Raw genomic sequence first — 12,528 nt, 5'->3', positions numbered from 1 at the left:
CACACCGAAATGGGTATCGCTCTTATCTTCAGCATAAATCAGTTTGGTCACCTGTTGTCTACACTGATTTATCGAGGAAGAGAAAAGATCCCCCACCTTAAGATTTATACAAGATAACTTCTATTCAAAAAGCTGGAGGCAGGGAGCCTTATAAGAGTCCCTGATGGTTATAAATTACATATTGCAGCCCTAACCTAACAATTCCAGACTTAGGACAGAGAAATGCCCATTTCTGTGGCAATCACATCCAGATTTCCACTATAAACGAATGGACTTGACAGCTGGGCTCGGCTTATTTGTTGATTTCTTGGAACAAGAAGCCATACTCTGATTACATATTTGTGACAGAAGCAGAAATCACTACCTCTGCACTGAGCCTTTGCTCTACTGTACTGTGATCATAATAATTACTGATCTCTCTTACAGGACAGCTATAAAGGCTGAGACAGGGTATGCATAGCATTTTGTATACACCAAAATTCCATACAATTGCTAATTATTATTTTAGAAGCATTTATATAGTTCTGTAGACTGTCCAAGTCACTTCCTATATGTTGTCTCAGGACTCCTTACTAGACATGGGCATGAACAGCAATATGAATGAAAAAAACCCACGAACAGCCCGTTCGTCTGTTCGCAAACGGGCCATTCGTGAGTCCCCATTCCAAATGAACAGGTGGTCGTTGCAAGCCTCTCTGTCCCGCTGGCACCGGGAAGGAGCAGCCCCACGGCGCCAGCTCTGCCCACTGTCAGAGGGACCAGGGGAGTCTCTCCTTGTCCCTCTGACAGCAGGCAGAAGCGGCCCCACAGCAGCGCCGGCTCTGCCTGCTGTCAGAAGGATGGAGAGAATCTCTCCATCCCTCTCGCATCCGGCAGCAGCAGCCCGGAGGCGCTGGGGTGGGGCAGAGGGGTGGGGGTGTTTAAAGGGCCCTGCCCCTTGCACATGGCAGGAAAGGGCCCTTTAAACTATCAGCTGGCAGGTGGCAAGGGGAAATCCCCCCCTGTCACCTGATAGTTTAAAGGGATCTTTAAAGGGCCACAAACACGAACACCGAACATGTTCGTTAAGGGGACATGTTCTGTTCGTTGTTCATGGATGGCAACGAACAGGCTGTTTGGAATTTCCCACCCGTTCATGCCCATGTCTACTCCTTACAACAACCCCATAAGGTAGGTCACATTGGTGAACCTTGGATATGGGCAGGACGTAGGCTGAAAGATAGCTGTCTGTCTAAGGCTTTTGAGTGAGTTCACGATGGAAATAAGAATTGAATCAGGAGCCTCCAAGCTCACTTCCTACTCCTGCCTACTTCACTATACCAGTTATTTACTGATTTGTCATTTATAGTCCACCTTTCTCACTGAGACTCAAGGTGGATTACACAGTGTGAGATTAGTACAGTTAATATCAAGAACATTTCCATAAACAATGCCATGGGGGGAATAAATACAAGTTCAAAAAGACATAGCATTAGCAGGAATCCAATACAACATAGTGGTTAAGTCTATGGTTCCTAATTCATTAATGGATCATCTGAGATCCCCACCATTACTGCCTGCCTATCTGAGTAAAAAGCCTTTTTGAATAATTCGGTTTTGCATCTTTTACAAAATTACAAAATTCTGAGTAATTTTGACAGAGTCATCTATTTTATTGGGTATACGAGGATTATTAGCAACAGGGCTGAAATGAACAAGGCTTTCAAGAGCCTACAGCACTGGCTCCTTGTTCGTGACATTATAAACATATGTCAAAAAGCCCATTTTTCCAGTTTCTGTGCTTACAGCAATTGAAAAGCAGTTACCAAAAAGACAACAAAAAGAAAGCCATGTTGGAATGGGAGTTTTGCACCTTAGCAGCAGCAGGTATCAGGGCTTCCTTGGAATCTTCTTCTTCAAGTACTTCATTGAGTTCTGCCTATACAGAAAGGAGGGAAAAAACCTGTTTAAAGTGTTCAAAATTTAAATTTAATCTCACAGGGCATTACTATTCTGTTTCAGTACTATTCTGTCTCATCAGATGCATCCCTCTGATTAAGTGGACTTTAGCCTGCAAAAGCTGATGCTGAAGTAAAATTATTTTTTGCTGCAACTATCTCAGCTAGCTTTCTAGAACTGCAGGATTCAAATCCAGTAGCACCTTCAAGATCAAAAAGAGTCTACTCTTGAAAGCTTATACTCTAGTAATCTTGTTGGTCTTTTTTATTTTAAATAGAAATTTTTATTTAAAAAAAGATAGGATATGACAGTAGAAAGTGCATAATAAAGTTTATATAAACAGTAGTTAAAATTAATTTGAGACATACTAACTTAAACAAATTGTACATTTGAAGCTAATTTATAACTTAAACAAGCACTACATTTAAAATTGAGTTAAATGGATAGAAAATAAAAAGAATTTTAATAACAGAACTTAATTGTGTAATAAATCTCCTTCCCCCTCCTTGGTTACTGATATGAAATTTATTAAGTATTTTACTAATCATTCCCTGTGTTTCATCCTTTTATTTTATACTAAGTTACCTTAATTAATATTAGTTCTGGCCTAAGTAATCAAAGATATCCCTCCATTTCCCCCAAAATTCAGCTATTGGTCTGTTATGTACATTGTCAGGCTATGGATGATAGGATATGGCAGACAGATCCCTGGACCACTTGCAGCAAGACACAGGTTCTTGGTTAAATAGCTTTTATTTAGAAATCCAGTTCTTTCCATATATATGTCCATAGATTTGCTCAGAAGCAAGAGAGCCTCCAAGCAGTACACATTTCCTTGACAGGAATAGAGACTTGAGGAAAACACAGTTCTAAATACTCAAACATTCCCCCCCCCCCATCTATACCACAGAATTGGGCAAGAAGGAGTCTGGGAACTTCTTCTGGAGTTTAGCTAGACAAGACAAAAAGGCATACAGAGAAACGGCAACATTTCAGCCGGTACAAGGTCATTTCAGTGAACTTCAAAGAAAGAGATAACACAGCTGTGTTCTCAGGCTGGTAGAGGGAGAGAAATGAAAGCGATGATTAAAGCATTTGTAACCTGAAATAAAGGCAGAGTATTAGCAACGGTGCAACACTTAAAACCATGACATGGATGCAGGGTGCAGACATGACATACTTAAGTAGATATTTGGCCATTGAGGCATTCGTGAACCTTATCTGACGCTTCAGGAGAGGCACCTGCTTTCTGTCATGTATGTCTGTACCCCTCCATCCATGTCATTGTTCTAGGGGATGCTAATTGTCAATACTATGGTCTGATTTTATACTGCAAATGCTATATGCATCACTTTAGTTTCTCTTCCTCCCTGCCTGAGAACACAGCTGTGTAACCTGTGTATTTCGTTGAAGCTCACCGAAATGACCTTGTAGTGTTTGAAATGTTATGCCTCTTTCTGTCTTGTCTATAGCTGGTGTATAAACCCCAGCAGAGATTCCCAGACTTCTTCCCGCTCAAACTTGTGGGTTACGGAGGAGGGGAATGTTTGAATATTTAGCCCTGTACTTTCCTTTTTTTTTTTTTAGCCCTGTACTTTCCTTAAGTCCCTATTCCTTTCAAGGAAGCTGTACTGCTTGGAAGCTTTCTTGTTTCTAAGTAAACTATGGACCTGTATATGGAAATGATCTGATTTCTGAATAAAAAACCATTTAACCAGGAACCTGTGTCTTGATGCAATGGTCCAGAGATCTGTCTGCTGTATCCTGTCATCCATAACCTGACACTTTCCATCTTGCTGCATATATTAATCTTATTGGTCTTGAAAGTGCTACTGGACTCAAATCTTGCTCTTCTACTGCAGACCGACACCCACCTGAAACTATCCTCTGGAAATGGTAGTTACTGTCATTTTAGTATAGGTATGATATGTCTTGCTGGCTTACACCAAATTTTGGTCTGTCATCAGCATTATGTGCCAGCTGTACTTTCTGGACAGTATTTACAGGCAGCCCCTTTAACATAGCACGGCGGTGGTGGAAAATGCTGTCAAGCTGCAGCTGATTTATGGTGATCCCACAGGCTTTTCAAGACAAGAGATGAACAGACATGAGTTGGCATTGCCCCAGGACTTACTTAGTGGTCTCCCATTCAGGTACTAACTAACCAGGGCCCTCCATTTTCCAGCACAGGGGATAACTGTCGTAAGAACAAGCCACAGGCCGCACCTGGCTATGCTGGAGAAAAGTCAAGTCCAAAAACACCCCTCCACCAAGCTGTGACTTTGGTCTTTTAAGGAGAGTATGCTGTAAGCCAAGACTTTCCTTATAACCAGCCCACCAGTTTCCCCACTTCCAACCAGTCCAATCGTACTTCCATTTCAGCTGGATCAAGCTTTAAGTGTATTCCCAACTCTATTACACAGCTTAGGCACACATTCAACACATCATCACCTTTCTTAGTGGCCCTGGTCTTGTGCCTTTATCTCACAGAAATTGTATTTCCTCAGTATTCATTTTTGTGCCTGGAAAAAACTTTACATGCTACACTGTTGTGTGTGAAGCTGCTGTTATAAACACACAAGCAAGGCCAATAGAAAGGTGCTGGGGGGGGGGGAAGGTCTGAATGTTCATCCAAACTACTGATTCAACCTCTAGAATTGAACTAACCAGCCAATCATTGGCAAAAGACTTCAAAGTTCCCGTTTAATTGCTGTGGCTCTCTGGACATAGTTCCAGAGGAGTACTCATGTCAGTCTCTTGCAGGAAAAACAAAAAAAGAGCTTTGTAGCATCTTCATGTATAATAAGATTTCATTCCAGCACAAGTTTCCACATTATGCCTCTAACACTGTGAATTCTAGTCAGTAAATGTTTGTGCCAAAATAAAACGATGGTTGTTGTGGGTTTTCCGGGCTGTATTGCCGTGGTCTTGGCATTGCAGTTCCTGACGTTTCGCCAGCAGCTGTGGCTGGCATCTTCAGAGGTGTAGCACCAAAAGACAGAGATCTCTCAGTGTCACAGTGTGGAAAAATGACCTGCCAACATCTTTTCCACACTGTGACACTGAGAGATCTCTGTCTTTTGGTGCCACACCTCTGAAGATGCCAGCCACAGCTGCTGGCGAAACGTCAGGAACTACAATGCCAAGACCACGGCAATACAGCCCAGAAAACCCACAACAACCATCGTTCTCCGGCCATGAAAGCCTTCGACAATACACCAAAATAAAACCTCAATAGTCTTTAAGATGCCCTAGCTATCTGGTGTACTACCTAGGAGTACTTCAAAAGTGCAAGTATTAGTTGTCCAAATACTTTCTCCATATTCTTTATTTCCTCTTCTCTCCTCTCTAACTTAATTGTATGGACATCCTTTTTTCCCCTCTTATTTTTCTGCCTTAGCCTTGGAAAGGTCTTTGATGACCCCACTGGCTCCTCAGCCACACTCTTTGACTGCCTCCCCCCCCCCCCCGCCCCCATAACTCACCTCTCTGGCTACATTCCCGAGCTTCTCCTTTGCTGTCCTCTTGTCTGACCTTCTATAACCTCACTGCACCAAGCCCACTGATGTGCCAGTTCTCAGCTTTCCTTTCTCCTTTCTTCCACCCCACAATTCCATGATTCCATGCTGCCCTCCTTAAATATTCACTGAAAAGATTCGGCTTTGGTTGATTCCCCCGCAACCTCTGAAAGAAATCTATAGACTAACTACTTCCTTTATTCCACGTCCTTCTGGAGAAAAACACTGAATCCCTAATTCTACAATCCTTCTCTCCCCTCCGCCCATAAATTTGCTCAATTATTTTTTCTCACTGTCAAAAACCTTGCAATCTTCAAGTCTAATAAGAGCTCTAGCCCAAAAATCCATCTATACCTCCCCCCTTTCCATCCATTCTGACTGTACCATCTCCTGCTCCTCTCCTATTTATATTTTTGTTTTATTTACTTTATTCATATAACACACCTTTCTCACTGAGACAAGAAGGATTACAAGGATGACAATGCAAATCAAACTGCAAGAGGCATCTAATAACTAATGCAACAGAATTAGGATTGCAAAATTAGAAGCAAAAAGCAAAAAAAGAATCAGACGTGGTGTGTTAAACAAAGCAGTGTGTGGAATTACCAAAGGAGAAGGCAATGTAGTAAGAGTAGCACATATATTAAACAGATATTATTTTGCCTCTTCAGCCCCACCAGAGTTATCTGATGATACCTTCCTCAGGCCCAGTACACCAGCATCAGCCCTCCCTGACTTCTATCCCAATCTGACACAAACGGTAAGCAGTGCAGGCAGAAGCTGCAGCCAGTTGAGTGTCCTGAGCACGCCACAAGTGCTAAATAAATGCTTCAAAGCACCAACTACACTCAACACCATTTTTACCATCAGTTCATCATCATCTTCCAGGCCTTCTTCTTCTCCCCCATCCTCTTCATCAAGATCCTTCATACACAGAGCAGCCATTCTCTCAATAGCTTCCATTGGCAAAGGATCTGGGGAAATAAAAGAAACCAACAGTTCGTTGTCATGCATCACAAGTTCAGCCTTGAAACTGGTCCAAACAATTTCCAGGCATGAGTCAATCTAAGAGAAAAACAAAAAAACTAACAGGGCAAATCAAACTGATCAGAAAACAAAGGACTCAAAATAAAATGTGTGAAACTTATAATAATCCAGTAGATTTTTTTTCATTGACTCTTTGGGAATAGTGGCAAACGTCTGTTGCCTTAGCTTCAAAGTTACAAAGGAGCACATTGGTAAATCAGGAGCAGAACCTTTTCCTCTTTGGCAAAGAGGCCCTGGGACCGGAAACCAGATCTATGTTGGGAGAAGAGGGCACACAAAGTGGGAATTCAATTGAGGGGTGAAGTGTGGATGGTGGAAGCAATGGGTGGTCAGAATTTCCTAGCAGCTGACTTGGAAAGTAGGAGCCAAGAGGCTGCCAGCAGTGCAGTGGCTCACAATTCTCCCCACAGAAAACAACAGAAGCAGCCAGCCTCCTTGGGAACACCAAAGTGGAGTGCTGCAGAGGATAGACTGGAAGAGGAAGAGGAAGGATCTTCTGGGCTTTTCTGAGAGACTGAATAAATATGGAAATGGAAGTGGGGTGGGGGGGGGAGCAAAGGTGACAGCCAACCTCCTTCCCTTCTGCAATGATTCTGAGCAACTTTGGTCGGGGTGATGACTGTGAGAATGCTGCTCAAGGGGATTGTGAGGGACGCACAGCTCCACCTGCACACCTCTCAAAGACTTAAATAATGTCCCGCATCACAGAGAACTTACTTTTCCCATTTGATTTCTGTTTGGAATCTGGTTGGCCTCCAACAAGGGACAGGAGCTCGGCCTCCAGTTCTGCGGCATCCTCCCCATCACTGGCCATCATGCTTTCAGGAGACATATCCATCAGAAAACCCATCTGCGGGAACAAGAGATCATCACAAAACATAATTAATGTATTGTCGAAGGCTTTTCCAGGAAACTAAAATACTGGACAACACTTCCAACTACTTCGTCAGATTGCACAGGGAAGCCATTGAAATTCATAAGCATAAGCACAATTTCAACAGGAAAGAAGAGACCTTAAGAATGAATACAGCATGGTTTCCAGTCCTGAAAAACACCAAGCTAACAAAATACTCTATACCCGACAATAGTCCTGCAGAGTAGATTAGCATATCAAGCACCAATCCATATGCAAAAGAACCTCCTCAGGACACAGTGAAGCCTCCCGCCATTAGCATTCCACACCCTGGGAAACTCTTACAGGATGACTCAGCCCAACCCCACCTTCCTGAGTAGATATAAATTACCTGCCAACTTCTTTTCCACACTGTGACACTGAAAGATCTCTGTCTTTTGGTGCTACACCTCTGAAGATGCCAGCCACAGCTGCTGGCGAAACGTCAGGAACTACAATGCCAAGACAAGGGCTATACAGCCTGGAAAATCCACAACAACCATAATTACTTAATGTAATTAAGTTGCTTCTTGCATTCCAGATGACATTCTGTGAAGCTGATTTCATTGCTGGTTCAACTTACAGACTCCCATTTGGGGACAAAAATGTACCAGCATCAGATTCCAGCCTATTAGGGGAAGCCACTTACAATTCAGAAGTCACATTACAAGTGTATAACATGCAGCTATGAGCAAAGGGTTATTTTGAAGCTACAGCAGTGGATTCATTTCCCATGTCTCTCCTATCAAGTGCCAAAGACTGCACAATAAGATATGGGCAATTGTGGCAGTTTTCAAACTCTGAGGAAACCCTTGTCATGATGATGTATATGCTAGGGCATCTGTCACAGGGCCCTTGCTTGCTGCCAAGAGTGCATTCTAAAGTATTCTCTTGATTCGCAAGAGGCATGGCCATTCCTGTTGGGTCTCACCATTGCCCTGCCCAAACTGCAAACGTGCCCTAAACCACACACAAGTCTCCTCCACATGCTACAAAGTACAGGGAAGATGAGACACCTTTCAGGAACTGTTACTGCAGCTTATCTCATCAAGGAAACCCTGACAACCTTCCAAGAAACAGTTTTAAAACCTACTGGTGAGCAGAACAATTGGGTTACAGTGAACTGTAAACAACCTCAAAATCCAAAGAAATACATGACAGGCCACAATTGCACCAACTCTTATGCAAGTAGGTGTGGCAATGATTATGCCCCTCACAACAAAGTTTGCTACAACAAGAATAGGGGCAAACTGTTACCAGCTGTCAAAGAAGCAAAGTACTCTCTGTGATCTCTACAAATCAAGCTGTATGTTGCTAGCTTCTCATAGCAGCACATCTGACACAGCTAATATTCTAATACTAGCAACAAAGCCCGTTGTGGAAAAAAATACAACAGGCTCTAGAAAGGGGAGGGAGGGCAGGTAGGCACTCGCTCCTCCTCCATCACTGATACCGGCTGGTAACGGAAGGGGGTGGGCATTGTCATCTGCTCCATGCCTGATCTACTTGATCTCAGCCATCTGAAAGGGTGGTGGGCTTTGCTACCTGCTCCATGACTGCTCCATGCCAGGTAAAGGGGAGACATTGCCTCCTGTACTGCACCTGACTACAGCTGGGTGAAGGGGGCTGGCATTGCCCCCTGCTCTGAGCCTGATCCCAGCTGGGTGAAGAGGGTGGGTATTGCCACCTGCTCCCCGCTGGGTGAAAGGAGGAACAGGCATTGCCTCCTACTCAGCGTCTGATCCTGACAGGTGAAGGTGAGCAGCAAGCTTTACAACCTGCTCTGTTCCTGATCCCAGCTGGGTGAAGGGGGTGCGGGCATTGCCACCTGCTCTGCTCCTGATTCTGGCAGGTTGAAGGGAGGGCAGGCACTGCTGCATGCTTGGCTCCTGACTCCAGCAGAGTGAAGACAGCATGGGCTCAATGGCTTATTCCAGTAAGTTGAAGAGGGCGGGCATTGCCACCTGCTCTGATCCTTACCCCGACTGAGTGAGTGGAAGAAAGGCATTGCCTCCTGCTCCGCCACTAACAGCAGCTGGGTTAAGGCAGAGGAGGGCATTGTCAACTGCTCCACACCTAACACAAGCTGGGTTAAGGTGGGGGATGGGCATTGCCACCTGCTCCACTCCTAATACCAACTGGGTTAAGGGGGGGGGGCTTGTCACCTGCTCCACTCCTGATCCCATTTGGGAGAAGGAGTGCGGGCATTGAAATCTGATCTGCTCCTGATCCCAGCCGGGTTAAGATGGGAGTGGGCATTGCCACTTGCTCCACTCCTGATCCCACCTCGGTTAAGGTGGGGGTGGGCATTGCCACCTGCTCCGTTCCTAATACCTGCTGAGTTAAGGCAGTGGGTGGGCAAAGACACCTGCCTTCTGATCCCAACTGGGTGAAGGGGTTGGGCATTGCCAAGTGCTTCACTCCTTTTACCAGCTGGGTTTAGGTCAGGGTGGCATTGCTACCTGCTCTGCTCCTAATAACAGCTGTGTTCAGGTGGGAGGGGAAATTCCACCTGCTCCACTCCTAATACCAGCTCAATTAAGGCGGGCGGAGGGTGTTGTCACCCGTTCCGCTCCAAATACCAGCTGGGTTAAGGCAAGGGGAGGGCATTGCCACCTTCTCTACTCCTAATACCAACTGAGTTAAGGTGTGGGTGGGCATTGCCACCTGCTCTACTCCTTATACCATCTGGGTTACGGTGGGGGGGGGTGGACATTGCCACCTGCTCCACCACTAATACCAACTGGGTTAAGGCAGAGGAGGGCATTGACACCTGCTCCAGTCCTAATACCAGCTGGATTAAAGAAGGGGGAGGGCATTGCCACCAAGTCCGCTCCTAATAACAGCTGAGTTAAGGCAAGGGGTGAGCATTGCCACCTGTTCCGCTCCTTATACCAGCTGGGTTAAGGTGGGAAGTGGGCATTGCCACCTGCTCCGCCACTAGTACCAGCTGGGTTAAGGCAGGGGAGGGCATCACCTGCTCCACTGCTAATATCAGATGGATTAAGGTGGGGGATGGGCATTGCAATCTGCTCTGCTCCTAATACCAGCTGGGTTAAGGTGGGGGGCAGGCACTGCCAACTGCTCCACTCCTGATCCCAACTGGTTCAAAGGGGGGTGGGCATTTCCACCTCCTCCGCTCCTAATGCCAGCTGGGTTATGGTGGGGAGAGGGCATTTCCACCTGCTCTGCTCCTAATTCCTACTGGGTTAAGGCGGAGGGGGGATAAGCATTGCCACCTGCTCCATTCCTAATACCAGCTGGGTGAAGATGGGAGGCAGGCATTACCACCTGCTCCCATCTTGCTCCCCTCCTGGGCTTCCCACCATGGCACGTTTTCTGGAGGAGCATGGTGCCTTGCCTAGGCGTCCCTCCATGGCAGCGCCCTCTGGTGGTGCACCAGGGTATAAAGTGAGTTGTCTGAAATACGCTTACTCAATTATATAATAACTGTCATATATGCTGATCTGCATATCTGCCATGAATGTATTCTGTGTTATGTACTGATCCTCTGAGGGCATGAGAAGTTTCTTATTGTTGTTAAGCCAGTAGGTTATCTTGCAAGTGTTTACTTTCTCTTTCCCCGGTTCAAGCAAGTGTCCTCGAATGCCCGCTGTAGCCAGCTCGAAATGTATCCTTCTTGGGAACTGAGATGATTTCATTCTTTGCTCTGTCTAGCATGACTCCTTTGTGCCCAAACTTTAAGGGTCCCTGTCCTAAGGGTGGGAATCTTCCCTATAACTAACACTATCAACCCCATTCACGTCACTTCTGCCAATCCCACTGTCTGAGCACCTTGAATTTGATGGATCTCTACTAAAGTTACTTTAACCAATACACCTGCGTGTTTGCTGTGGAGAGCTTGGGGATCTACCTGCCAAGGACTGAGAACAACTTTTTCCCAAACACAGGTGTCTTGCACACAGGGAGTTTGTGATTTCCTGTTGTTGGCTGCACATAAAACACAGCAGAAATACGGCTTCCACCTGATAGATTTTCTCATAGTTTCCCCGCCCCAGTCCCCTAGAAGTTACCACCCCACTCTTTCCCTGGCCAACAGGGCTTTTGCAATAAAAAAAAAATCAACAGGAGAGTATCATTATATTGATACACCATTGTAACAATAAATGTAGCAGATTCTCTGAATTTCCTGCTTTCATTTTTAAAAAGTCTCCAGCTCTTTCCCTTGCAAAGATATGTCATTTTCCTTATAGCTCCTCAAGGGAAGGAGTAGAGACTTTTTAAAAATTTTATGTTATTTATATTCTTCCTTTCTCACTGAGACTCAAGGCAGATTACACAGTGTAAGTCAATACGATTCAATGGTTGTGACATTCAACAAGCAATGCAATAAGATATGGAGTTATTTATGCCTGAAAACAGGCATAAATTCAAAAACAAATATGAAACATTGCAGAAACAAAACACACATAATTTAACATGACATACCAAATAATGTGGAAACTCCCATTTTTTTAAAAAAACACCTTCAATTAGGAGCATATATACACCAACAGATAGCACCCAGTAGTATGGTCTGCAGTCATTGTCCCTTTACCAAAACATCTGAGCTATTTGTTACAGCCCAGCCCTAATACTTGAGTAAAAAAAGCTCTCCTGAACAACTCAGTTTTACAGAGTTTGTGGAAAGCCAAGAGAATGGGGGCTCCCTTGTCCTCTTCTGGAAGGCCATTCCATAAAGTGGGAGCCACTACAGGGAATGTGTGTGTATACGCAACCGTTGATTTTGCTCATTTGCAGGACGGTAGCAGAGTACCCTGTTCAGATGAGCAAAATTACCATGGCGGAGCATAGGGAGAGAGGCAGTGCTGCAGATATGAGAGTCCAAGGCCATGAAAGGCTTTGCATGTGATAGCCAAAACTCTGAACTGAGCCTGGTAACTAATGGGTAGCCAAGGGAGTGACTGCAGAATAGGAGTGAAAGCTGGGAATTCAGAGAACCTGCTACACCTATTGTTCCAACAGTATATCACATACAGCAGCCATCAAGCCTTTACTGTGATCCTTCCCAAAACTTCAGAGCAAGGCAAGTTTCAGAGTAGGAAAAAGCCAAAGAATCCCCTGAAAGTACACGAATGTACCACGATGCAGTGGAGAAACAGAGAAAGACCC

At 44.9% G+C, this 12,528-nt stretch overlaps 1 protein-coding gene across 3 annotated transcripts in view; it reads right to left on the bottom strand.

The window, feature by feature from the left end:
* The window catches only part of CC2D1A (coiled-coil and C2 domain containing 1A), a 53,952-nt gene that overhangs the window by 37,796 nt on the left and 3,628 nt on the right, over positions 1–12,528 (bottom strand). For all 3 annotated transcript variants that reach the window (XM_055003137.1, XM_055003139.1, XM_055003138.1), the window contains exons 3-5: positions 7,221–7,353; positions 6,321–6,430; positions 1,853–1,918 (exon numbers count right to left, since the gene is read on the bottom strand). In XM_055003137.1, the coding sequence (XP_054859112.1) occupies positions 1,853–1,918; positions 6,321–6,430; positions 7,221–7,353 (309 nt within the window). The remainder of the gene's footprint in view (positions 1–1,852; positions 1,919–6,320; positions 6,431–7,220; positions 7,354–12,528) is intronic.

Source organism: Eublepharis macularius, chromosome 19 (genome assembly GCF_028583425.1).
Source record: "Eublepharis macularius isolate TG4126 chromosome 19, MPM_Emac_v1.0, whole genome shotgun sequence".
Classification (NCBI taxonomy): domain Eukaryota; kingdom Metazoa; phylum Chordata; class Lepidosauria; order Squamata; family Eublepharidae; genus Eublepharis; species Eublepharis macularius.
The sequence above is the reverse complement of the archived record's forward strand: the minus strand, read 5'-3'. Positions and strand labels throughout refer to the sequence as shown.